The sequence below is a fragment of the Scyliorhinus torazame genome, chromosome 6, assembly GCF_047496885.1.
Source record: "Scyliorhinus torazame isolate Kashiwa2021f chromosome 6, sScyTor2.1, whole genome shotgun sequence".
In the NCBI taxonomy this organism is placed as follows: Eukaryota; Metazoa; Chordata; class Chondrichthyes; order Carcharhiniformes; family Scyliorhinidae; genus Scyliorhinus; species Scyliorhinus torazame.
In genome coordinates, this window is record NC_092712.1 from 29,564,680 (window position 1) to 29,590,522 (window position 25,843).

Below are 25,843 nucleotides of genomic sequence, written 5' to 3' on the forward strand. Positions count from 1 at the left end.
GCAGAAATGGCAGGGTTCTTGGGCCTCCGTGAGCCGGTGGTTGCATAGCACTGCTGCGTGCATCACCCTCCACCCCAGGTCCCCAAGATCGAGGGGGAGGACGCCAACGGAGACCTCCACCGCCGGCCGACAAAGGGTCACACCAAGGCGTGTCATGACGGCTGGCGAGGAGGTGGAAGGCGTGCAGCAGCCCTGCCATGCCATGGCCTTCGGGCAATGAACCAAGGGCTGGAAAGTGGAATTAGATTGTATTGGTCAGCTTCGGTTGGCACAGGCCGGATGGGCTGAACGGCCTCTGCTGTAAATCTTCTCTGGTTTCACGATCATCCTGAGGAAAATGACAACTGTAGGTCAGGCATAGTGTCCCTCCGCCCCCCGCCCGCCCCCCCGGAGAAGCGGATGAGGCTAACTTAGTTTAACATCGACTATCCGAGGTGCGGTATTTTTGATCGGCAGGTTTAATATGCTGACAGACATGCCCTTTAAACAGCTGAGGTGGAAATGACCGCCATGAGTCCCAGCGCACGGCGGGAGTCTCGGTTCCCGCCCCCAGCCAACGGCTCTCCTTTCCCAAGATGGCGTCTTTCTCCTTCACTCTGCTGTGCTTTCATTGGCCCAGACCGGTCCCGCACCATCCAATCACATGACGCCGTCCGCCTCCCCTCATTCCTATTGGCCGGCTCGACGGGCGGCGTCGAACGGGAGTACGGCGGCGTCCCATGCCCTCTCGTCGCCATTGGTGAATATACGCGGGGGGGGGGGGGGGGGGCGTTGCCCAGTTCGTCCAAGGGGAAGACGGCTCCCATTGGTCGGACGTCGGCAAGGGCTGGTTGCTGCGGCAACCGCTGTCAAACAGAAAAGATGGCGGCGGCGGCGGCGGCGGCGAGCTGGAGCGAGGTGTTTCCTGCGGGGCTGACTGCCTGAGAGAGAGAGAGAGAGAACTGCGGGAGCCCTCAGGCCTTCACATTCTGTAAAGTGTGGGTACGGGACATCACTCAGCAACTCTTTGTAGGGTTTGGAGAGAGTGGCCATCAGTCACTGGGTGGGTCCTGTATGCTCTGCCCACCTCAGTCTGGAGCATCAGGCAATGAGCCCACCGTGTGGCAGCTATAGAAGGGCCAAAACACAGCTAATTTTGATATTGTGACTACTTTCTGATAACCAGTGCAATGCCTACAGGGTTTTGACATGGAGTTTCCACGCTGCTGAGGTCTCCTGGGTTGGGATTCATGTGGGTGAGAAATTGGGGCAAGTATTTCCCAACGTGGCCCTGACACGGTGGACCTCACGGTGGGCGTATTTAGGGAGCCCCCCCCAAGTCCATCGGAGGGCCCCTGTCACCCCCACGATGCAGAACATGCCCACCCACCCCCCCTCCCCCAACCAGACCCCCCGCCACCAGAAATCTGCAGCAGAAATCCCCCACCAAAGCCCCTCCCCCCACCGCCAGACCCTCTCAACAGAGACATTCCATCAGATCACCCCACCAGGAAGCCCCCATAACAGGGAACCTCCCCTAACAGATAACCACCCCTCCCGAGGGAGAACCTCCACCTCCCTCCCCAAATTAGTTACCCATGCCTGGAAGCTAAAGAGCAGTCCTGTCAGAAACAGTGAATGAAGTCACTGCTTTCGCACCCACCTGTGTCTCACACTTGATGCCTCAGACAGATGTCTAGAAAGCAGCAGGTGTAACTTAATAGAAAACTAAAACTGCTTCACTGGGTTTTAAACCCCCTCTGATGCTTTGATCTGCAAGACTTCTATTCACTTCAAAGAGAAGTAGCTTTTACAACCCTGTGATTGACAGCTCCAGATAGCCAGATGTCTGGATTGATTATTTTCATTTCCCTTCATGCTTGAATGGAACTCAAGTACCCACTGAGCCCCAATGTTTATAAACACCTTGAAGCTAAGTGCTTTCACTTCCTCTTTTTCTTAGAAGAAAGTACATAACTGCTTTTGTGTGGTCATGAGCTGTCAATCATCACAAGACGTTTATAAACATTGCATGGGTGATGGCCCAGCAATTGCTGTGACGGGGGGGGGGGGGGGGAAGAGGGTGCAGGTCTTGCATTGCGGGGGGAGGGGGGGCCAGCCGCCGGATCTCGCTCTTGGGCTACTTGCTCAAAATGACAACCCGATAGCCGCTCCTAGCACCAGCACAAAACAGAAGTGATTCAGCTGTGGCAGGAGAACATAGGGTTGGATTCTCTGCTCTATTGAAATCGCGGCCGGCGAGGAGGCGGAGATTCCATTTTCCCGCAAGGAATCGGGACCGGAGGCAGTTCCCCGATTCTGCGGGCCCCGAAAAGCGATGTACTCTGGCAGTACGCCGTGCCAACTGGGACCTACCTGGGGCCATTGCCAGAGGCCCGTTCCGCCATCCTCCGGCACGACCGGCCGAAGTCCTGACAGTGTGGAACTAATGTGCTGCAGCCGGTCAGGATACTCTTGTGGCGGCAGCGGACTCAGTCCGCGGCCACCCTGGTCGGGGGCAGGCTGATTGTAGGGCGGGAGGGGGCCTTGTAGGCGGCCGGTAAATGCTTGTGCGGGTGTTGAGGGTCAGGCGCACGGCCGATCGGGGGGTTTCGTTTTTGGGCCCAACTCCGCTGTCCGAGTCCGCCATGGAGCACGGCGGGGCCGCTGGAGGCCGCCTCCGTGCGCATGCGCGGCCTCCGACCCGGAAGCTGCGAGATCTATGCCGGGTCCCTGCAGGGCTAGGAATTCGTGGTTCTTATCATGCCAGTTTTTCTGTCGTGACACTCCACAGTTTTGACGCCGGCGTGGGGACATAGTCCCAATAATGGAGAATCCAGCCCCAAGTCTCCCGAACGGAGAATGTTGTCCAGTTTTTTCTTGAAACTATTTATTTAGAACCATTTACAAAGACCTAAAGTACATTGTTCACAAGATAGACCCTGATGTCGGTCATGCTTACATCGTCATTGTCTAATTAACATAACAACTAACCCTTTACCACAAAACTGCCTAATGAAACAATTAAAGCTGAGACAGGGATGATATGCTAGAAGGAACATTGAATGAGGCCATATTGGTTGGCTAGAGGTAAAAACATAATGGAACTCATTTCTGGAAGTTACAGGGTAAGCGGTAGCGTCGCCAAAGAGTCAGAGGCAAATAGAAGAGCAAATACGTTGGCAAATTGCTGAGAAGTGCAAAAACAATAGGGTTGTGATAGAGGGGATGCTCTAATATAAGCTGTGGCAAATTCAGTGTATAAGATAGAGGAGACACAAAATTTTGCATTCAGGAGAATATTTTTAGACCCTCTTATGAACTGAATTGCTCTCTCTACACATCTTCTCGACTGAGTAGTACTACACTCCGCATGCTTCACCCAATGCCTATGTCTATGTATTTACATTGTGTATGTATCATATGTCCTTTGTTTTTTCATGTATGGAACGATCTGTCTGGACTGCACACATAACAATACTTTTCACTGTCTCTCGGTACACGTGATAAATCTAATCAAATAATCTAATCAAATTAAATTAAATGACAAGCCCAACAAGAGAAGGAGCATTTCTTGCCTTAGATTTAGGAAATGAAACTCAACGGGTGGGGTGACCATAAATCAGCTAGATTTAGTGTACAAAAAAGGATAAAGATTGACCAGAATACAATTTTAAACTGGGGACAGGTCAAAGTACGAAGCTGAGATGTGATTTGACAAAGTAGATTGGAAACTAGAGTGGTAGAGACAGAAACCCTAAAAAATTTGGATATGCATTTGAGGTGCTGTGAACTGCAGGGCTATCGACCAAGAGTTAGAAGGTGGGATTGGACTGGGTAAATAATTTCTCGCTGACATGACCTTCTGTGTCATTTATTTTCTATGGGTATAATTTTGTGGTCTCTTAGGGGCTGGTTTAGCACACTGGGCTAAATCGCTGGCTTTTAAAGCAGACCAAGGCAGGCCAGCAGCACGGTTCAATTCCCGTACCAGCCTCCCTAATTCCCGTACCAGCCTCCCCGAACAGGCGCCGGAATGTGGCGACTAGGGGCTTTTCACAGTAACTTCATTGAAGCCAACTTGTGACAATAAGCGATTTTCATTTCATTTTCATTTCATCACCAGTGGGTTTGCAGGAAGGAGGCCTGTAAAATTCTCACGATGGCCATCCCCCCCTCACATGCCTGCACATTTATGTTGAAGGTGGGTGAGGCTAGGGTAGGTTGCTCCAATTGAGGCCCATATGTGGCCACTTAAGGGCCGGTTCTTGGCCAGTTGCAATTTTTTGGCTGGTGGGAGCGATTCAGGGACTCAGAGAATCCTGGCAGAACAGCCCTCCATCACAGTCCTGTCTCCAGATCCGGCGTTCCACACCCCCACCCCTCCTCAAGATTCGTCCCCTCCTGGGTCCTCCCACCCCGGCTGGCCCTTTCATCACAGCCCCCCAACGTCCCCTCTCCTCTCCACCCTGAGACTCCCCTCCTGTCCCCCCTGCGAGACTCCTCACCGTCCTGGTCCTGGGGGCTCGCACTTAGAGTGGTGGGATAGTGTGCACTCCTGGGACTACCGGCCAATCAGATTGGCTGGCAGATCTCTGAGGCAGCACTTCCTCCTGAGTGAAGGGCAGAAATCTCACCTCCAGCCCATTTAACGCCCTCAGATACACCCCAATCCAGAAAATCCTGTCCCATGTGTCAATACATGCTATTTATTTTAGAAACTATGCATCCATTTCCTTGTTTATTTTTCATTCACAGAATGTGGATCTTGTTGGAAAAGTCGACATTTAGTGCCCCAATTATCTTTAAGAAGGGTGGTGCTGAGATGACATCTTGAACCGCTGCAATCCATTTGGTGAAGTTATTCCCAGAGTGCAGAAAGGTAGGGATTTCCAAATTTTGACCCAGCAGCAATGAGGTGATATAGTTGCAAGTCAGGACATACATGTGATTTGATGTTCAACTTGTCATGAGATGTAGTGTTTCCAAGCACCTGCCCTTTTCCTTCTAGGTGGTCACTGGTTTGGACGGTGCTGTTAAAAGAACCTCTGTGAGTTCCTGCAGCGCATCTTGTAGATGGTACACGCTGTTGCTAGTGTGTTGTTGGTAGGTTGTGTGAATGTTTAACATGGTGCTGACCAAATGGGATTCTTTGTCCTGGATCGTGTCAAGCTTCTTTCGGTTTTTTATTTTTACTTTTTAGACATTTAGAGTACCCAATTCATTTTTTTCCCAATTAAGGGGCAATTTAGCGTGGCCAATCCACCTAGCGTGCACATCTTTGGGTTGTGGGGGCACATTCTCCCCATGCAAACACGGGGAGAATGTGCAAACTCCACACGGACAGTGACCCAGAGCCGGGATCGAACCTGGGACCTCGGCGCCGTGAGGCAGCAGGGCTAACCCACTGCGCCACCGTGCTGCCCTGGTGTCAAGCTTCTTGAGTGTTGTTGGAGCTGCACTCATCCAAGCAAGTTGGGCGTATTCCATCCCATGCCTGACTTGCAGATGTTGTACAGACTTTGAGGAGTCAGGAGGTGAGTTACTCGCTGGAGAATGCCTGACCTCAGATCTGCTCTTGTAGGCTATGCTAGATTAAAATAGGCTCTATATATTTGTTATGAGCTAGCTGAAAAGAGAAAGAGGGGACAGAGAGGTGGATGGTGACAGAGGAGGGGTATGGTCTGAATGGTATTGAATGACTGAGGTAGATGCTGAGAGATTTGTTTTTATTGGTCGGGGAATCTAAAACACTGGGGCACAGTTTCAGGGTAAGCAGCTGATCATTTAGGACTGAGATGAGAAGAAATTTCTTCATTCTAGGGGTTTGGGAATTCTCTACCCCAGCATTTTGGATGTTCCGTCATTGAATACGTTTAATGCGGGACAGACATATTTTTGGTCTCTCTGGAAATCAAGAAATGATGGGGATTGGATGGGAAAGTGGAGTTGAAGCTCGGGATCAGGTATGATCATGTTGAATAGCAGGGCAGGTCCAATGGTCTATTTCCTGTGTTCTTATGCCATTGGATCCATAGTCACATTGTTGAATTCTGAAGGTATTTGAAACCAGGGATAGGTGTTGGAAATTTTATGCTGAGTGAACTGTCCTCTTCTCAGTACTCGTTCTCACTGTGTGAGTATTGGTGGAAAAGCCGGCATTTCTTGTGGGGTCATTGAGGAGCCAGCAGTGAACTCACTTCTTGAACTGGTGCAGTCTGTAAGGTGCAGGTCCCTCTGCAATGCTGTCGGTTATGGAGTTCTGGAAATCTAACGACAAAGGTTTAGCCAGGGATGGGAAGAAAATGCAACCTTGCCTGTGTCACCCACAACCTGAGAACAAGTATTTTTAGTTTAAAAAGCAAGTGTCCCTGAAAGCCTCTCAACACCTGGACACTCACTCGGCACAGTCTGAAGTCCAGGAAAGTTTTATTCAGGAATATTCACAACACGGGGAGGCTGCACAATGAAGAGAGGAATAGGAGAGGCAGGGAGTCATTGCAGTACAAAAGGAAGCCAAGCAGCCCATCAAGTCCAGGCTGAGGCAGCAGCCTTCGCTTTCCTCCTAATACTTCTTTCAAAAACAGCTTCTTCTCCGCTGTTACCGGACTCCTAAACGACCCTCTTATGATGCTGAGGAAGGAGCAGCGCTCCGAAAGCAAGTGTTTGAAACAAACCTGTTGGACTTTAACATGGTGTTGTGAGACTTCTTACTGTACCCGACCCTCTTATGGACTGACTGATTAATACTACACCCCTGTATGCTACACCCGGTCGGTGCTGGTGTCTATGTATTTACATTGTGTACCTTGTGTTGCCCTATTATGTATTTTCTTTTTCTATTCTTTTCATGTACTAAATGATCTGTTTGAGCTGCTCACAGAAAAATACTTTTCACTGTACCTCGGTACACGTGACAAACAAATCCAATCCAATGCTTTCCTTCACAATCTAGACAAACCTTTTTTTTATTTGATTAGGTTCCTGACTGAACATTTGTGAAATGAGTGTTGAAGAAAATACGGAGAAGAAGATCCCTTCTCCAGCGGGAAGAAGTAGCTCTATACGACCCATCGAAACGCCACAAAGACTATCTCTGGAAATAAGAGAGGTAAAATCTGTATACTTTGTCCTTAATCCCTTTCCCGTTATGGTGTTGAAGGTTATACGATACAGATTTCCACTGCAAACATTAGAAAGAGATTTGTCAGAGATTCTCACAGAAATACTGCTTATTGGTTGGTTCCTGGAAAATAATTACCTACTGCAATAAATTAGTAAATACTTCTGTTCCCTTCACTAAGGCACCTGAAACATAGAGTCAGTAAGTGGGTGCACGAGCATTGGGAGAGACGACACCTGAGTGAGACATTCTGAGTGAGTGTATTTGGGAATTTGGAGCAAAGTGGGAATTGGGTGCAGAGGGGAAACAGGTGCTCTTTTGCTTCAGAACGTGGTCCTGCCCTGCTGTAGGAGGAGAGGCTGGTTATTCTGGTGAGTATTTCAGCTGCTGTGAGGAAGCAGTGGGGGGGGGGGGGGGGGGGGGTGCGAAGACAACCGCAACGTCACAGGAAACTGGTAAGTGGATTGGACGGTAAGTGCTCAGTGTAAGGGGCTGTTTGTGAAAAACCAGCGTCTGGAATAAGGGAAAGTTAGGGCCCACATGGTAAGGTAATGAAAGTAATCCAAAATAGAATAGAGTTTTGAAAAACTAAATTTAGAGTACCCAATTCATTTTTTCCAATTAAGGGGCAATTTAGTGTGGCCAATCCGCCTAGCCTGCACATCTTTGGGTTGTGGGGGCGAAACCCACGCAAACACGGGGAGAATGTGCAAACTCCACCACGGACAGTGACCCAGAGCCGGGATCGAACCTGGGACCTTGGCGCCATGAGACTGCAGTGCTAACCACTGAGCCACCATGCTGCCCTTCGACCCGGAGTCTTAACACACATCGGGGATTGTTTGCATATGCCCGCCTTCCATTTGGGGTTTTATCGACACCCGAGATATTTCAGCGTGTGATGGAAAACATCTTGTACGCCCTGCCGAAAGTGATCGTCTATTTGGACAATGTTATTTTCACTGGTCCACGGAGCAGGAACACATGGCGAACCTCCGGGTAGTGTAGCCATCTGGGATGGCCACTTCTCGGTTACAAAATGGACACTTTGCAAAGATTGCAGGGAAAATGGACAATGCTGAGAAAACAAGCAGGTTCAGAGCTTGTCTGTATATTGGAGCCGCAGCTCCCAGACAAGACCAAAACTGCAGGCCCATTAGCATACTAATGGCCCATCTCCGGGAACAACAGAGTAACATTTGAGTAACCGATACTAAGGCAGACACCCCGGCGCCAGAGGAGACCGAAACAAAGCAGGCCAACGGCCACCTAGGACACGCCCAGCCATCAGGGCACCCACCCCTTTATTGGACGAGATCAATATGAATGATTGGGGCCAAGTTCAAGCAAAAGAGCGCGAAGCCCCTTTGGGTATAAGAAGGAGCCCCCAAGAGAGAATCGTTCTCTTGGACCCGGCTCTCACCGAGGAGAGACCTGTCCACCAGCTGCACCAGAAGCAAGTAAGTCCAAGGTCAACGCACGCTACCAGACAGACGAGCTTAGCTGTTCCCCTTTACCAGTTCGACCCCAGCAGCCTCAGAACTGAACAACGGCCATTGTTCCTCTGACTGAGTGGGCGCCCGAAGCTAAGTATAGGCTTTAGCAGTAGTGATAGTTTAGTCTGTAGAGTTTTGTGCATGAGTATATTTAACTGTGTGTGTAAATAAATAAGCATTGACTTTGAACTAACTAACTGGTGTCTCGAGTCTTTGATCAGTATTCGGTTGGAACCTTGTGGCGGTATCGAAAGATACCCGGCGACTCTGGAGCAAACGTAATTAGGATTAAGGAAGGCGACCCTATCGACCGCCATATTTAGAGCCAACCAAAGAGGGCAACAGTAGTACTCCGCCGTTTTGCCCATGTGGGCGCCAGGCTGAAGCACAGTATGTGTGTTTTCCATGCCAAAGCAGTGACCTTCCTCGGTTACTGGGTGGACAGTTATGGGCTGCACCCAGTCGAGGATAAAGTTTGCGTTATTAAGGGGCCCCCCACCCGACGGAATGTCACTGAACTCCCATCATTTTTGTGCCTAGTTAATTATTAAGGCAGATTTATCACCAACATTGCCTCTCTTCATTCCCTGAATTCTCTTAATTCCAGAATGCCCCATGGCCTCTCTTAATTCCCTGAATTCTCTTAATTCCATTGCGTGCTCCTCGAGGACCCTGTGGGAGTCCCTGATCATGCACTCAGATCCTGCACAGACCAACTGGCGGGTGTGTTCGCAGACATCTTCAACCTCTGCCTATTCTGTTCTGAGGTTCTCACCTGCTTCAAGAAGACCGGCATCATACTGGTGCCAACGAAGAACCAGTCAGCGCGCCTTAACGACTACCTTGCGGTGACCTTGACATCTATCATTATAAAATGCTTCGAGAAGTTGGTCATGAGACACATCAACTCCATACTCCCAGAATGCTTTGATCTACTACAATTCACATACCGCCACAACTAGTCCACAGCAGACGCTATCTCCCTGGCCCTAAGCTCATACCTGGAGCATCTCGACAACAAGGACTCCTACGTCAGACTCCTATTCATTTTTTTTTTTTTTTAAATAATATTTTATTGAAAATTTTTGGTCAACCAACACAGTACATTGTGCATCCTTTACACAACATTGTAACAATACAGATAATAATGACCTTTTTTTTAAATTTAAACAAAAACAACAACAAATAAATAAATATTAAATAACAAAAAACAAAAACTAGCCCTAATTGGCAACTGCCTTGTCTCAGGCCACCCCCCCCCCATCCCCCCCCCATCTCCCCCCCCCCCCCCCCAAGTCCTGGGCCGCTGCTGCTGCCTTCTTTGTTCTCCCCTATCTATCTTTCCGCAAGATATTCGACGAACGGTTGCCACCGCCTAGTAAACCCTTGAGCCGACCCCCTTAGGACGAACTTAATCCGCTCTAACTTTATGAACCCCGCCATATCATTTATCCAGGTCTCCACCCCCGGGGGCTTGACTTCTTTCCACATTAGCAATATTCTGCGCCGGGCTACTAGGGACGCAAAGGCCAAAACATCGGCCTCTTTCGCCTCCTGCACTCCCGGCTCTTGTGCAACCCCAAATATAGCCAACCCCCAGCTTGGTTCGACCCGGACTCCTACTACTTTCGAAAGCACCTTTGTCACCCCCATCCAAAACCCCTGTAGTGCCGGGCATGACCAAAACATATGGGTATGATTCGCTGGGCTTCTCGAGCACCTCGCACACCTATCCTCCACCCCAAAAAATTTACTGAGCCGTGCTCCAGTCATATGCGCCCTGTGTAATACCTTAAACTGAATCAGGCTTAGCCTGGCGCACGAGGACGACGAGTTTACCCTGTTTAGGGCATCTGCCCACATCCCCTCCTCAATCTCCTCCCCTAGCTCTTCTTCCCATTTCCCTTTTAGTTCGTCCATCATAGTCTCCCCTTCGTCTCTCATTTCCCTATATATATCCGACACCTTACCGTCCCCCACCCATTTCTTTGAGATGACTCTGTCCTGCACCTCTTGTGTCGGGAGCTGCGGGAATTCCCTCACCTGTTGCCTCGCAAAAGCCCTCAATTGCATGTACCTGAATGCATTCCCTTGAGGCAACCCATATTTCTCGGTCAGCGCTCCCAGACTCGCAAACTTCCCATCCACAAATAGATCTTTCAATTGCGTTATACCTGCTCTTTGCCACATTCCATATCCCCCATCCATTCCCCCCGGGGCAAACCTATGGTTGTTTCTTATCGGGGACCCCCCCAGTGCTCCGGTCTTTCCCCTATGTCGTCTCCACTGTCCCCAAATCTTCAGTGTAGCTACCACCACCGGACTCGTGGTATAGTTCCTTGGTGAGAACGGCAATGGGGCTGTCACCATAGCCTGCAGGCTGGTCCCCCTACAGGACGCCCTCTCTAATCTCTTCCACGCCGCTCCTTCCTCCTCTCCCATCCACTTACTCACCATTGAAATATTAGCGGCCCAATAATACTCACTTAGGCTCGGTAGTGCCAGCCCCCCCCTATCCCTACTACGCTGTAAGAATCCCTTCCTCACTCTCGGAGTCTTCCCGGCCCAAACAAAACCCATGATACTCTTTTCTATCCTTTTGAAAAAAGCCTTCGTGATCACCACCGGGAGACACTGAAACACAAAAAGGAATCTCGGGAGGACCACCATCTTAACCGCCTGCACCCTCCCTGCCATTGACAATGCTACCATATCCCATCTCTTGAAATCTTCCTCCATCTGTTCCACCAACCGCGTCAAATTTAGCCTGTGCAATGTGCCCCAATTCTTAGCTATCTGGATCCCCAGGTAACGAAAGTCTCTTGTTACCTTCCTCAACGGTAGGTCTTCTATTTCTCTACTCTGCTCCCCTGGATGCACCACAAACAGCTCACTCTTCCCCATGTTCAATTTATACCCTGAAAAATCCCCAAACTCCCCAAGTATCCGCATTATTTCTGGCATCCCCTCCGCTGGATCCGCCACATATAGTAGCAGATCATCCGCATATAAAGATACCCGGTGTTCTTCTCCCCCCCTAAGTATTCCCCTCCATCCCTTGGAACCTCTCGTCAGACTCCTATTCATTGACTACAGCTCCGTCTTCAACACCATAATCCCAGCCAAGCTCATATCAAAACTCCAAAATCTAGGATTTGTCTTATTCTGCAACTGGATCCTCAATTTCCTGACCCATATACCACAATCAGTAAGAACAACAACACCTCCCACAATAGTCCTCAATATCCCCTCAGTATCCCCGCAAGACTGCATACTTAGCCCCCTACGATACTCCCTATTCTCACATGACTGCGTGACAAAATTCGGCCCAAATCCCATCTATACGTTTGCTGATGACATAATTGTAGGATCTCAAACAACGATGAGTCAGAGTACAGGAGGGAGATAGAGATCCTAGTGGCATGGTACAACAACAATCCCTCCCTCTGGGCGGCACATTGGTGCAGTGGTTAGCACTGCTGCCTCACAGCGCAGAGGACTCCGGTTTGATCCCAGCCCTGGGTCATTGTCTGTATGGTGCTTGCACATTCTCCCCGTGTCTGCATGGGTCTCACGCCCACCATCCAAAAAGATGTGCAAGGTAGGAGGTGGATTGGTCACACTAAATTGCCCCTTAATTGGAAAGAAAAAGAATTGGGTACTCTAAATTTATGAAATCAATGTCAGCAAAACTAAGAAGTTGGTCATTGACTTCAGGAAGTGAAATGCAGTACACTCCCCTGTCAGCATCAACGGGGCCGAGGTGGAGATGTTTGACAGCTTCAAATTCCTACGTGTTCACATCACCACCAATCTGTCCTGGTCCACTCACATCAGTGCTACCACCAAGAAAGCACAACAGCACATTTACTTCCTCAGGAAACTAAGGAAATTCGCCATGTCCACACTGACTCTTACCAACTTTTACAGATGCACCATAGAAAGCATCCTATCTGGCTGCATCACAGTCTGGTATGGCAACTGCTCGGCCTAAGACCGCAAGAGACTTCACAGAGTCGTGAACACCGCCCAGTCCATCACACAAACCTGTCCATTGAGTCTGTCCACACCTCCCGCTGCTTGGGAAAGCAGGCAGCATAATCAAAGACCCCTCCCAGCCAGGTTATTCTGTCTTCCAACCTCTTCCATCGGGCAGGAGATACAAAAGTCTGAGAACACGCAGATTCAAAAACAGCTTCTTCCCCAACACGCAGATTCAAAAACAGCTTCTTCCCCACTGTTGCCAGACTCCTGAATGACCCTCTTATGGATTGAACTGATCTCTCCACACATCTTTTCTACTGAGTAATGAAATGAAATGAAAATCGCTTATTGTCACAAGTAGGCTTCAAATGAAGTTACTGTGAAAAGCCCCTAGTCGCCACATTCCGGCGCCTGTTCGGGGAGACTGATACGGGAGTAGCACTACACTAGTATGCTACACCCAATGTATGTGTCTACGTATTTACATTGTGTATCTATCATATGTCCTATGTGTTTTCATGTATGGAAGGATACTTTTCACTGTACCTTGGTACATGTGACAAATCTAAATCTAAATCTATTGCTTTGCTGCATCTTTTGTTGCAAAAGAACCTGGTCCTTCTCAGGACGAGGCATTCGCAGCCGCGATGAGGCATGTATCTTCAAAGCAACTCCTGACGCACTATGATTCGTCAAAACCCCTGATTTTAATATGGGATGCTTCTCCTTATAATAATAGTAATCTTTATAGTGTCACAAGTAGGCTTACATTCACACTGCAATGAAGTTACTGTGAAAGCCCCTAGTCGTCTCACAACGACACCTTATGGCATCGGAACGGTGCTGGCCCATGAGTGGGATGACGGCACGGAACGCTCCATTGCGTCCGCCTCGTGGGCCCTGATTGAAGCCGAGTGCCGTTATGCACAGAGCGAGAAGGAAGGTTTGGCTGCGATCTTCGGAATAAAGAACTTATACGAGTACATATATGGACAACATGTTGTTATCATGACAGATCACAAGCTGTTGCTTGGACCTCTTCCGGGAGGGCAAGAGCATCCCGCCAATTGCATCAGCCAGGATCCAGCGTTGGGCGCTCCTGCTTGCCGCTTGCGAACACACTTTCCAACATCACCCGGGTACCAAGATTGACCATGTGGACGCCTTCTGCTTTGCCCCCAATTGCCCCATCCCACCTGTTGCAGATGAAGTGGTTGCGCGTTGAATTTTACGGACACCTTACCGGTGACGGCTGCTCGGGTTCGTGCGTGGACACAGCAGGACCCAGCATTGGCACAGCTTCACCTTATGCTACTCGAAGATGGTAAAAATGAAGCCCTTCCAGCTACCCTTCGACCCTTCGCTCAGAAGTTCTGCGAGCTTAGTTGGAGGATGGCGTGATACTGTGGGACGCTCGAGGGGTTATTCCCCCACCGAGTCAGGAAGCCCTGTCACGGGACTTGCATGCTGGCCATCTCGGAGCGTCGAAGGTGAAACTGTTGGCCCGGAGCTACGTTTGGTGGCCGAGTATCAATGGAGACATCAAGAGAGTTGTAAAAAACCGCTTGCGGCGTGCTGGGAATTTCAGAAACCTTCGTCAGCAGCTTATCTCCACCCTTGGCAATGGCCGGGTCGCCCGTGCCTAGTAATCACGGATGCCCATTCCAGGTACCTGAAGAGGTATGCAGGATGACTTCTACGACGTTCAGGGCCACATTGAGTAGCTCGGGATCTTTTTCTTTTTTTCTTAAATTTTTTATTTTCCTTTTCTTTTTTTTAAATTTAGAGTACCAATTAAGGGGCCGTTTAGTGTGGCCAATCCACCTACCCTGAATATCTTTGGGTTGTGGGGCGAAACCCAAACAAACACTGGGAGAATGTGCAAACTCCACACGGACAGTGACCCAGAGCCGGGATCGAACCTGGGACCTCGGTGCCGTGAGGCAGCAATGCTAACCACTGCGCCTCCGTGCTGCTATGGATCTTTCTGTATCCATGGGATCCCAGAAGATCCCAGAAATGGCATTCCTTTCACCAGGTGAGGAGTTGCCGTGTTTATGCAGCGGAATGGCATATGGCAGACCCAGACCGTGACATATCACCTTCCTCAAATGGGCTAGCGGAGCGGGCAGCCCAGGCTTTAAACGGGGTTTGAAGAAGCAGTCGACGGGGCCTATCGACATGCGGTTGTCGCGCTACCTATTCAATTACCCTACAGTGCCGAATGTGACCACCGGGATGGCACCGGCAGAGCTTTTGATGGGTTGATGGCTCAGGACTCGATTGGGTATGACTTTTCCCACTGACTCCTCAACGACCCTCCCTCGGACTTATCTGTTCCCTGTAAGAACATTATTCATGAAGCCCTATGATGCTCTTGCTCATGTAAGACTTCCCTCAAGAGTATTGAAAGTCAAAGAGATCTAGGAGTACAGGTCCACAGATCACTGAAAGGGGCTACACAGGTGGAGAAGGTAGTCAAGAAGGCATACGGCATGCTTGCCTTCATTGGCCGGGGCATTGAGTATAAGAATTGGCAAGTCATGTTGCAGCTGTATAGAACCTTAGTTAGGCCACACTTGGAGTATAGTGTTCAATTCTGGTCGCCACACTACCAGAAGGATGTGGAGGCTTTAGAGAGGGTGCAGAAGAGATTTACCAGAATGTTGCCTGGTATGGAGGGCATAAGCTATGAGGAGCGATTGAATAAACTCGGTTTGTTCTCACTGGAACGAAGGAGGTTGAGGGGCGACCTGATAGAGGTATACAAAATTATGAGGGGCATAGACAGAGTGGATAGTCAGAGGCTTTTCCCCAGGGTAGAGGGGTCAATTACTAGGGGGCATAGGTTTAAGGTGAGAGGGGCAAAGTTTAGAGTAGATGTACGAGGCAAGTTTTTTACGCAGAGGGTAGTGGGTGCCTGGAACTCGCTACCGGAGGAGGTAGTGGAGGCAGGGACGATAGGGACATTTAAGGGGCATCTTGACAAATATATGAATAGGATGGGAATAGAAGGATACGGACCCAGGAAGTGTAGAAGATTGTAGTTTAGTCGGGCAGTATGGTCGGCACGGGCTTGGAGGGCCGAAGGGCCTGTTCCTGTGCTGTACATTTCTTTGTTCTTTGTTGTTCTTTGAAAGACGTGCTTGCTCGGTGAATTGGACATTCTGAATTCTCCCTCTGTGTTCCTGAACAGGTGCCGGAATGTGGTGACTAGGGGATTTTCACAGTAACTTCATTGCAGTGTTAATGTAAGCTTACTTGTGACAATAATAAAGATTATTATTATAGCTGTCCAAAACACACTTTTATTACTAAATATTCACTTAAATACGTTTGGATAAGAACTGAAGCAAAACTTAGGTCAAATAATACATAAACTGGTCAGAACATAGCGAAAAGCATTAAATATAAAAGCATAAATAATTCACGTTAAACACAAACAGATAGATGATTCAAGAACTCAGGAAGGCAAGAATAGGGGGCGAAATTCTCCCCCAACGGCGGGATGCCCGCCGACTGGCGCCAAAGCCGGCGCCAATCAGACGGGCATCGCGCCGGCCCAAAGGTGCGGAAGGCTCCGCATCTTTGGCGGCCTAGCCCCAACATTGAGGGGCTAGGCCGGCGCCGGAGGGATTTCCGCCCCGCCAGCTGGCGGAAATGGCGCTTGTTTCCCCGCCAGCTGGCGCGGAAATGCAGCGCATGCGCGGGAGCGTCCGCGGCCGCTGTCAGTTTCCCAGCGCATGCGCGGGAGCGTCAGCGGCCGCTGTCAGTTTCCCGCGCATGCGCAGTGGGGAGAGTCTCTTCCGCCTCCGCCATGGTGGAGGCCGTGGCGGAGGCGGAAGGGAAAGAGTGCCCCCACGGCACAGGCCCGCCCGCAGATCGGTGGGCCCCGATCGCGGGCCAGGCCACCGTGGGGGCACCCCCCCGGGGTCAGATCGCCCCGCGCCCCCCCCCCCCAGGACCCCGGAGCCCGCCCACACCGCCTGGTCCCGCCGGTAAATACCAGGTTTGATTTACGCCGGCGGGACAGGCAATTTCTGGGCGGGACTTCGGCCCATCCGGGCCGGAGAATCCAGCAGGGGGGCCCGCCAACTGGCGCGGCCGGATTCCCGCCCCCGCCCAATCTCCGGGAGCGGAGACTTCGGCGGGGGCGGGGGCGGGATTCACGGCGGCCAACGGCCATTCTCCGACCCGGCAGGGGGTCGGAGAATGACGCCCAGGGAATCCGTATCTATGGTCTCACCCCTTATTTACTCTCATTGGTTCTAAATCTGAGCGGAGGCTCTTTAATTTATTCAAACAACTGTCTGTCACAGAACATGATTTGTTATCCAAACATTGGTCATTACATAAAATTCGCTAATGTCCATCAAATTAATTAAATGTCTACGTATGCCATTCCTACAAAGATAAGATGCTTGCATTAACCTTGCTTTTGATACATTTTATGCATTACAATGGGCCTTTATGTAACTTTTCAATAAACAATGTTTTGAATTTCTGCGGACATGGCACCAAAGTTTGATAGTTTATTCATTATCTAAAACAATGACTGTATTCTCACAGTCAAGACATTTTAAATAATTTGACTCTTTAGCTATGCTTTCAATTGGCTCCTAAAACAATGAATAAATCAATAATCTATCAGCCCCTCCATTCGTGGCTGATGGGGCACTTTTGGACTTTGCAGTGGAGGGGTGTCATAAGGACCATGGGGAAGCAATCATTGATCTCACTGTGGGACTCATGGAGTACAAGCTCCCCAGGTAAGGGGCGGAGGTCAACCACCTGGGGCTCATTATGAGCAAGGTAGAAAAGCAGGCCCAATTTCGGGCCGGGTGAGACAAGTCCTCCCAGTTCGGATTACACTGGGAGTGAGATGCTGCATTATGCAGACTATTGTAAATCTGTAACCCATCTTTGTTTATGGCAGCTTCTACTAAGTTATTATACACACATTGGTGCTTGAATTATTTAGTAATTGTAAACTTTACTTTGACTTGTTTTTTGTTGTTCCTGTCAGGATGAGTGTGAGCTGTACGAAAAGGATAAAGGCCAGACTGCCTGTTCAGAGCCATTTATGTACAGACACCGTCCGACATCAGGAAGAACACAGGTAAAAAGGACATCCAAGTCATTACACCCATCCAAGTCAGCCAGGGTTTTTAAGATAATAATGTTGCACTACATTGGGTGACATTAATCATATTGAGTAATGGCTATCTACAGATGCTTTTGGTGCCAAGAACCAGATCAGCATTTGCTAATATTGTTTTACGGATTCCATTAATGCACTAACTACTCATTGGAGCTTTAGGTCACATCCAAAGTCAAACGTGGTGAAACCTCTGTGTAATCTTGTTTTGTTATCAGCCAGCTTCGGGTCACTGGTAATGTCGATGAGAAGTGGCCTAAACAGCAATTCACACTCTACGTTGCAACCCTCGAGCAATGGATGGGAGGCGGGTTCGCGTGATTTTTAAAAAAAATTTAGAGTACCCAATTCATTTTTTTCCAATTATGGGGCAATTTAGCGCGGCCAAACCACCTCGCCTGCACATCTTTTGGGTTGTGGGGATGAAACCCACGCAAACACGGGGCGAATGTGCAAACTCCACACGGACAGTGACCCAGAGCCGGGATCGAGAACCTGAGACACCTTTGGGACAGTACGGTAGCATTGTGGTTAGCACAATTGCTTCACAGCTCCAGGGTCCCAGGTTCGATTCCCAGCTTGGGTCTCTGTGTGTGGGGAGTCTGCACGTTCTCCCCGTGTGTGCATGGGTTTCCTCCGGGTGCTCCGGTTTCCTCCCACAGTCCAATGATGTGCAGGTTAGGTGGATTGGCCATGCTAAATTGTCCTTAGTGTCCAAAATTGCACTTAGTGTTGGGTGGGGTTACTGGGTAATGGGGATAGGGTGGAAGTGTGGGTTTGGGTAGGGTGCTCTTTCCAAGAGCCGGTGCAGACTCGATGGGCCAAATGGCCTCCTTCTGCACTGTAAATGCTATGATAATGATGATAATTCTATGAGACCTCGGCGCCGTAAGGCAGCAATGCTAACCACTGTGCTGCCGTGCTGCCCTGGTTCGCGTGATTTTTGTCTCCTTACCCCAGATTTTTAAAATCCTATCCTTCATGATATTCTCACCTCCTCCTTGGTGATATACTATAGGTCTTTATCTGATTAATTCTGGTTTTACTATTTAATTAAAATATTACCACTCAAGTTGAATCAGGTTTGAAATAAACACAAGAGACTGCTGGAAAGACTCAGCAGGTCTGGCAACATCTGTGGAGAGGGAGACAGAATTAATGTTTTTACTCTGTTTCTCTCTCCACAGATGTTGCCAGACCTCCTGATTCCTCCCAGAAATTTCTGTTTATGTTACTTGAGAATTTCTGTTTATGTTACTTGTACCTTACTTGAGAAAGGACGTACTGGCACTGGAGGGTGTGCAGAGGAGATTCACTAGGTTAATCCCAGAGCTGAAGGGGTTGGATTACGAGGAGAGGTTGAGTAGACTGGGACTGTACTCGTTGGAATTTAGAAGGATGAGGGGGGATCTTATAGAAACATATAAGATTATGAAGGGAATAGATAGGATAGATGCGGGCAGGTTGTTTCCACTGGCGGGTGAAAGCAGAACTAGGGGGCATAGCCTCAAAGTAAGGGGAAGTAGATTTAGGACTGAGTTTAGGAGGAACTTCTTCACCCAAAGGGTTGTGAATCTATGGAATTCCTTGCCCAGTGAAGCAGTAGAGGCTCCTTCATTAAATGTTTTTAAGATAAAGATTGATAGTTTTTTGAAGAATAAAGGGATTAAGGGTTATGGTGTTCGGGCCGGAAAGTGGAGCTGAGTCCACAAAAGATCAGCCATGATCTCATTGAATGGCGGAGCAGGCTCGAGGGGCCAGATGGCCTACTCCTGCTCCTAGTTCTTATGTTCTTATGTTTCAGATTCCCAACATCTGCAGTTTTTAATCAGGTTTTAGTTTGGGCTACACTTAGGGATATTGCTATTCCCAGCCAGAATGAGGATAGGAACATAAGAAATAGGATGATTAGGTGATTCTCCAGTCAGTCATGCCTGGAAACCGCACTGCTATAAATGACTGGAATTTATTTTACACATACAACTCCTCCAAGAACTGCATTTGATGGAGAAATATCCAATTTGCATCATGAAACTATCCTTAACTCATTGTATTTTGCTCGAGAATTAATCCATCTTTATTATGTAACTAGCCTCCATTGACTGCAATTTCCCGGAGAATTTTTTACCAAGAGAGGTTGCTGTAGTTTTAGCCTTGAATTCTGTTTGCTCAAGTTCACAGAGAGACTGTTTAAATAGACTCTGTAGACTGTCGGTCTCAGTGCGTTGTTTGGATAAGCTTTGTTTCCTTTGCTGGTTTTCCTGAGTAAACATGCTTGGTTTGCTCGAAAATAGATGGCTTGCTTAAATCCTGCCCCACATCCAACTGATTAGCTGACAAAATGGTGTCAGTAGTCACTCTCAAGGCCGGCACGGTGGCGCAGTGGTTAGCATTGCTGCCTATGGCGCCGAGGACCCGGGTTCGATCCCGGCCCCCGAGTCACTGTCCGTGTGGAGTTTGCGCATTCTCCCCCGTGTCTGCATGGCTTTCACTCCCACAGCCCAAAGATGTGCAGGTGAGGTGGATTGGCCACCCTAAATTGCCCCTCAATTGGAAAAAAATAATTGGGTACTCTAAATGTATTTTTAAAAATTGTAGTCACTTTCCTGGCAGATTTCGCTGGCAAGCATGATTTTTGCCCTTACTCAAAATTTCAACAAGTACACATTGGGTGGAGGGGACCTGGTTAGTGAACAGGAGCTGAAACCCTGGCAGACTTTGTCCTCTCCAACCCAGGAATACTGAAGACAATTGTGACATCTCTAATGGCACCTCGGCTGAGTTCAATCAATTCACCACAGGTTACTGAACAAATATGGAATCTGTCAATATTTCTTTTTGCCAAATAGGACATATCGTTTTTATTGGCAAGTATCTTCAAGGAACTTTACACTGGAAAAGTTATTGGCAAGGACATAATAAAGAACCTTCTGAGATCGCGTGGTGGAGACGATGAGTACCACGAGAGATTTGTGGAACAGTTACAAGAGGTACAACTTTCTTTTCCCTTTCCAACTTCCTTGCTTTGCCATCTTCTGGTGTTGACAATTATCCAAGGTGTAGATTGTGCTTGAAGCTGTTCCTATTTTAGTGATTTTTTTCCCCCCCCCAGTTTGATTCCTTTTCTCCTCTCTTCCTCTCCTGGAGGTGTTCATTCCTCCCTCAGTGCTGGTCATTAGGTACCGCTGTCACTGCATTCTTGACCAAATGGCAATTCCGGGGGCTTGAACAGAGGCTGTTAACTTTCAGTAGGATAGCCAAAAGTGAGAGGCTTTACACGTGAGCCCAGGCCTGCCCTCCTTCATCTCCAAAGAAACTCGTACTTTCCAGCCAGGAGTCACTGGATATTCACCGGAGCAGGAACCCTGGTTAATTGCCAAATCTTCAGCCTGAAGCCTGGACTCCTAGCTGTGAACAAATAATGGGGATCAAAACTGGACCTGCATAGATTAATAATAAAGATCCACTGTGAGGGGAGGAGGTGTGTGTGGGTCCCGGTTGGGTATTCATTATTGATACACTGCTGACCAGTTGGTCGCAACCTTGGGGTCTACCTGCCTTGCTTCTGCCCCATTATTGGGCTCTGGGAGCACTTTCCTCTTAGCATTGCTTCCCTTTCCATCTGCTATTCTTCCATTTAAAACTCCTTTGGACATAATCATTATTAACTAATCTTGTCTTAAAATTGGGTCAATTAATCGCCCCTACCCACCATTTTATCGCAGACTTTTATTAGTTTTCTGCGCTGCCTTTCCCCAGAGTCTGTACTTGCTGTTCTTTACGAACATCTTCCAAAACTGATGAAAAGTCAATTGACATGAAACATTGACTCGCTCTCTTGCTCCAACAGATGTTGGAGTGCTGTGTTTCAGGCCTGCTCTGTTTTTGTTTCAGACATGCGGCGGGTTCAAGTGGTTGGCATTTGTTGTTTCTTTAGCTGTTCATTGGCTTTGCCCGCTGAATGTCAGGAGGCGCTCCCCTCTCTATTTTGGACTTTTTGTTCTCCCGTACACATTTGGCTTCCCCTGAGTATCATGGAATCATAGAATCCCCACAGCGCAGAAGGAGGCCATTTGGCCCATCAAGTCTGCACCGACTCTCCGAAAGAGTAAGTAACCCACCCAGGCCCATTCCCCTGCCCTATCCCTGTAACCCCACCTAAATTTGGATACAAAGGGGCAATTTAGCATGGCCAATTCACTTAACCCGCACATCTTTGGACTGTGGGAGGAAACCCGAGCATCTGGAAGAAACCCACGCAGACAGTCACCCAAGGCCGGAATTGAACCCGGTTCCTGGCGCTGGTAGCTAGCAGTGTTAACCACTGTGCCACCGCGCCAACCTATATGAGTATCTGACCAAACAGCAAAGAAAGGTTCAAAAGAGAGCTCAAAGGAGCAAATTCCACATTTCCCTCATTCCTTAGATTGAGGATCTCTATGTGGTGATGTAAATCGGCTGGGATGTAAATTTATGTCCAGGATCCACCACAGAGCCGCTGTACCTCAGTGTACACAGGCTCAGTATTAGACCAAAACCAGTGGAATTACACTCAATTTTCAGTCCCATGTGGTCAGTTTAAAACAGGAGGCCCAATAGGCCATTTGGCACCAGAAGAAGAAAGCATTTTACACAGGGATCATCCACCAACAGTGAACTATGAGAGAGGTTAGCCACACTTAAAAGAAAAATGTTTGTATCCGTTCTAATCAATGAATTTTGATGATCACTAAATAGATTCACACAGAGTATGATGAACAGATTGCAGAAACTGACTCGGTTGAAAAGCACATCATCCAGGCCCGAGCCCGAGCCACAGCAGCAGAGGAGAAGGCCCTGAATAAAGAAACGGTGTATGGAATCGATAATCAATCACAGGATCAGGGATCATTGGGAATGCCATCAGGTAAAACCCACTGGTCACATGGCATCAGTGGTCGCTGGGAAGGACTGTTACAGAACGCTGGAATCTATATATTCAGGAGGGGTTCAGAAACAGGGACCCCAGTCTTGTAATCTTCCCTTCCCACCCTCAACTGAAAGACTCTTGCTGAGTCTGGTTCCACGGGCTTTGCTCATCCTCTGCTGCTTCACCAAAAGATGTATCCTTCTAGGGAGCGAATGTTGGTGGACTGTCTGTGAAGGACACTATGATGAAAATTAAACTCTGTTAGCAGCTTTTATCTTGGTATTTTCTGCCTTTATTTAGTTACGGTCCCTATAGAGATCATCAGAGTGGGGTGGGAGATTAGGGGTGGATGTCAGTGCATGCCGGAGCTTGAAGGACATCGAAACCTGACATGATCCCTATGACTTCCAGACTTAACAGGCGCACGTCTTGGGGCATCTGGGCAAATCCTCGGGTGTAGACGAGTCGGTGATTATCATATGCAAAGTGTCAATTAATTGACAATTTCACCCTGCATTCTGACTTATAAGTGCACAGGTTTCCTGAACTGCCTGAAACTTGCCAGAGTTAACAAGGGGACTGTTAGAGCTGTGATTTTTTTTTTTAGAAATTTAGAGTACCCAATTCATTTTTTCCAATTAAGGGGCAGTTTAACGTGGCCAATCCACCTGCCCTGCAAATCTTTGGGTTGTGGGGGCGAAACCCACGCAAACACGGGGAGAATGTGCAAACTCTACACGAACAGTGACCCAGAACCGGGATCGAACCTGGGACCTCGGCGCCGTGAGGCAACAGGGCTAACCCACTGCGCCACCGTGCTGCCCGAGAGCTGTGAAATTGATAAGCCTTTAAATTCTGAACTATGATAGCTTGTTCCTTGCCAGATTCCCGGAAATAAATAACAAAGAAAGCCAAAATTGTACCTGTTATTTTACTAATGGACCATAGTTTTAATAATGTGTCAATATTTCATCAGTGAATATTAAGCTTGGTTGTGTATAGCTGAAATGTGGCCACATTTGCATATTATCAAAGTCAATAACAGTGAATTGTTACTGGCAGGAGTCCAACTTCATACTGCATTGAACTTCAAATAGAATAGAAACCACAACCGCCCTGATTTCAATCTCAGAAGACATTCTCTCTCTAGAAATAGAACAATACTGTGGTGTATTCAAGATATGGAAAAGGACAGGCAAAAACCTGTTGGTTCATCAATCCTGCCTTGTGCGAGCAGTAACTTCAGCCCATCAGTCCCCCTGACCTGCTCCCCAATTATGTTGCCCCACAAACTCCTGGGAGAGGCAAAAACCCAGAGTTTAGGTCAATTTAAGAAAAATAAATGTCAGAAACTTTCTCTGTCCCCTTAAAGGTGATCAAACCAGATCCATGGTGACCAATTTCTCTTTTCCCATCCAAGTACTTTTTAAAGGATGTGAGGTTTCCTGCCTCTACCACCCTCCCAGGCAGTGCATTCCAGACTCCCACCACTACTCTGGGTGAAAAAACCTTTCCTCAAATCCCCTCTAAATCTCTTGCACCTCACCTTAAAATTATTCCCCCTCATTATTGACCCTTCAACTAAGGGTAACAGCTGCTTCCTATCGACTCTGTCCACACCATCATAATCTTATACATCTCAATCAGGTCCCCCCCGCTCAGCAAGCCAAACATATCCAGCCTCTCTTCATGACTAAAATGCTCCATCCCAGGCAGCATCTTGGTGATCCTTCATTCGGAAATACATATTCAATTCCCGTAGTTCCAGACACTGGCTGAAGCGTACCCCAAGAGAATGCTTGCAAATGAATGGATATTCAGAGCAAATTCCATCGTCCAACAAGCTCCACTATTTTCCTTCCAGTGTAGAACTGAAGAACTGAGAGAGTGCTGCACTTTAGGAAGTTGCGTCTTTGGGCCATGACATTTAATGGAGACCCCCTCTGAAGACAGAAAAGATCCCTTGGCCCTATTTTGAAGAAGAGTTGGGGAATTGTTCCCAATGTCTTAGCCCATATTTATCCCTTTTTTAAAATAAATATATTTTATTCAAGATTTTTTGGCCAAACATAACAGTTCGTAGTGTTTCTTTTAAACAACAATAAAGCAATATAAATAACAGTGGCCAGTTTTAAACAAATAAATAAATAATATATGAACATAAACCAAACTAAATGGCAACTGCCTGGTCAAAAATAAATACTCTCCAAAGATACAATCCAACAGTCCAATATACATTACCTAAAACAAGTGCCTATACATATACAATAACATCCCTGAGAGTCCGTCCGATTCCTCCCCCCCCCCCCTCCCCCCTGGGTTGCTGCTGTTGTCTTCTTCTTTTCCATTCCCTCTATCTTTCTGTGAGGTAGTCGACGAACGGTTGCCACCGCCTGGTGAACCCTTGAGCAGAACCCCTGAGTACGAACTTAATCCGTTCTAACTTTATAAACCCTGCCATGTCGTTTATCCAGGTCTCCACACCCGGGGGTTTGGCTTCCTTCCACGTTAACAATATCCTGCGCCGGGCTACTAGGGACGCAAAGGCCAAAACATCAGCCTCTCTCGCCTCCTGCACTCCCGGCTCTTCTGCAACCCCAAATATAGCCAACCCCCAGCTTGGTTTGACCTGGACCCCCACCACCTTCGAAAGTACCTTTGCCACCCCCACCCAAAACCCCTGTAGTGCCGGGCATGACTAGAACATGTGGGTGTGATTCGCTGGGCTTCTCGAGCATCTCGCACACCTATCCTCTACCCCAAAAAATTTACTGAGCCGTGCTCCAGTCATATGCGCCCTGTGTAACACCTTAAATTGTATCAGGCTTAGCCTGGCACACGAGGACGATGAGTTTACCCTACGTAGGGCATCAGCCCACAGCCCCTCCTCAATCTCCTCCCCCAGCTCTTCTTCCCATTTCCCTTTCAGCTCATCTACCATGATCTCCCCCTCGTTCCTCATTTCCCTATATATGTCCGACACCTTACCATCCCCCACCCATGTCTCTGAGATCACTCTATCCTGCACCTCCTGCGTCGGGAGCTGCGGGAATTCCCTCACCTGTTGCCTCGCAAAAGCCCTCAGTTGCATATACCGAAATGCATTCCCTTGGGGCAACCCATATTTTTCCGTCAGCGCTCCCAGACTCGCAAACGTCCCATCTACGAACAGATCTCTCAATTGTGCTACCCCT

At 48.4% G+C, this 25,843-nt stretch overlaps 1 protein-coding gene across 5 annotated transcripts in view; it reads left to right on the forward strand.

Moving 5' to 3' along the window:
- The first annotated feature begins 842 nt into the window (after positions 1–842).
- The window catches only part of dlec1 (DLEC1 cilia and flagella associated protein), a 259,108-nt gene continuing 234,107 nt past the window's right edge, over positions 843–25,843 (forward strand). For 2 of the 5 annotated variants that reach the window (XM_072508068.1, XM_072508073.1), the window contains exons 1-6: positions 843–981; positions 4,738–4,861; positions 6,960–7,090; positions 17,609–17,701; positions 20,590–20,730; positions 22,478–22,646. In XM_072508068.1, the coding sequence (XP_072364169.1) occupies positions 6,983–7,090; positions 17,609–17,701; positions 20,590–20,730; positions 22,478–22,646 (511 nt within the window). In that variant the 5' untranslated portion in view covers positions 843–981; positions 4,738–4,861; positions 6,960–6,982. The remainder of the gene's footprint in view (positions 982–4,737; positions 4,862–6,959; positions 7,091–17,608; positions 17,702–20,589; positions 20,731–22,477; positions 22,647–25,843) is intronic. The other 3 variants (XM_072508069.1, XM_072508072.1, XM_072508070.1) reach the window with 3 other exon arrangements.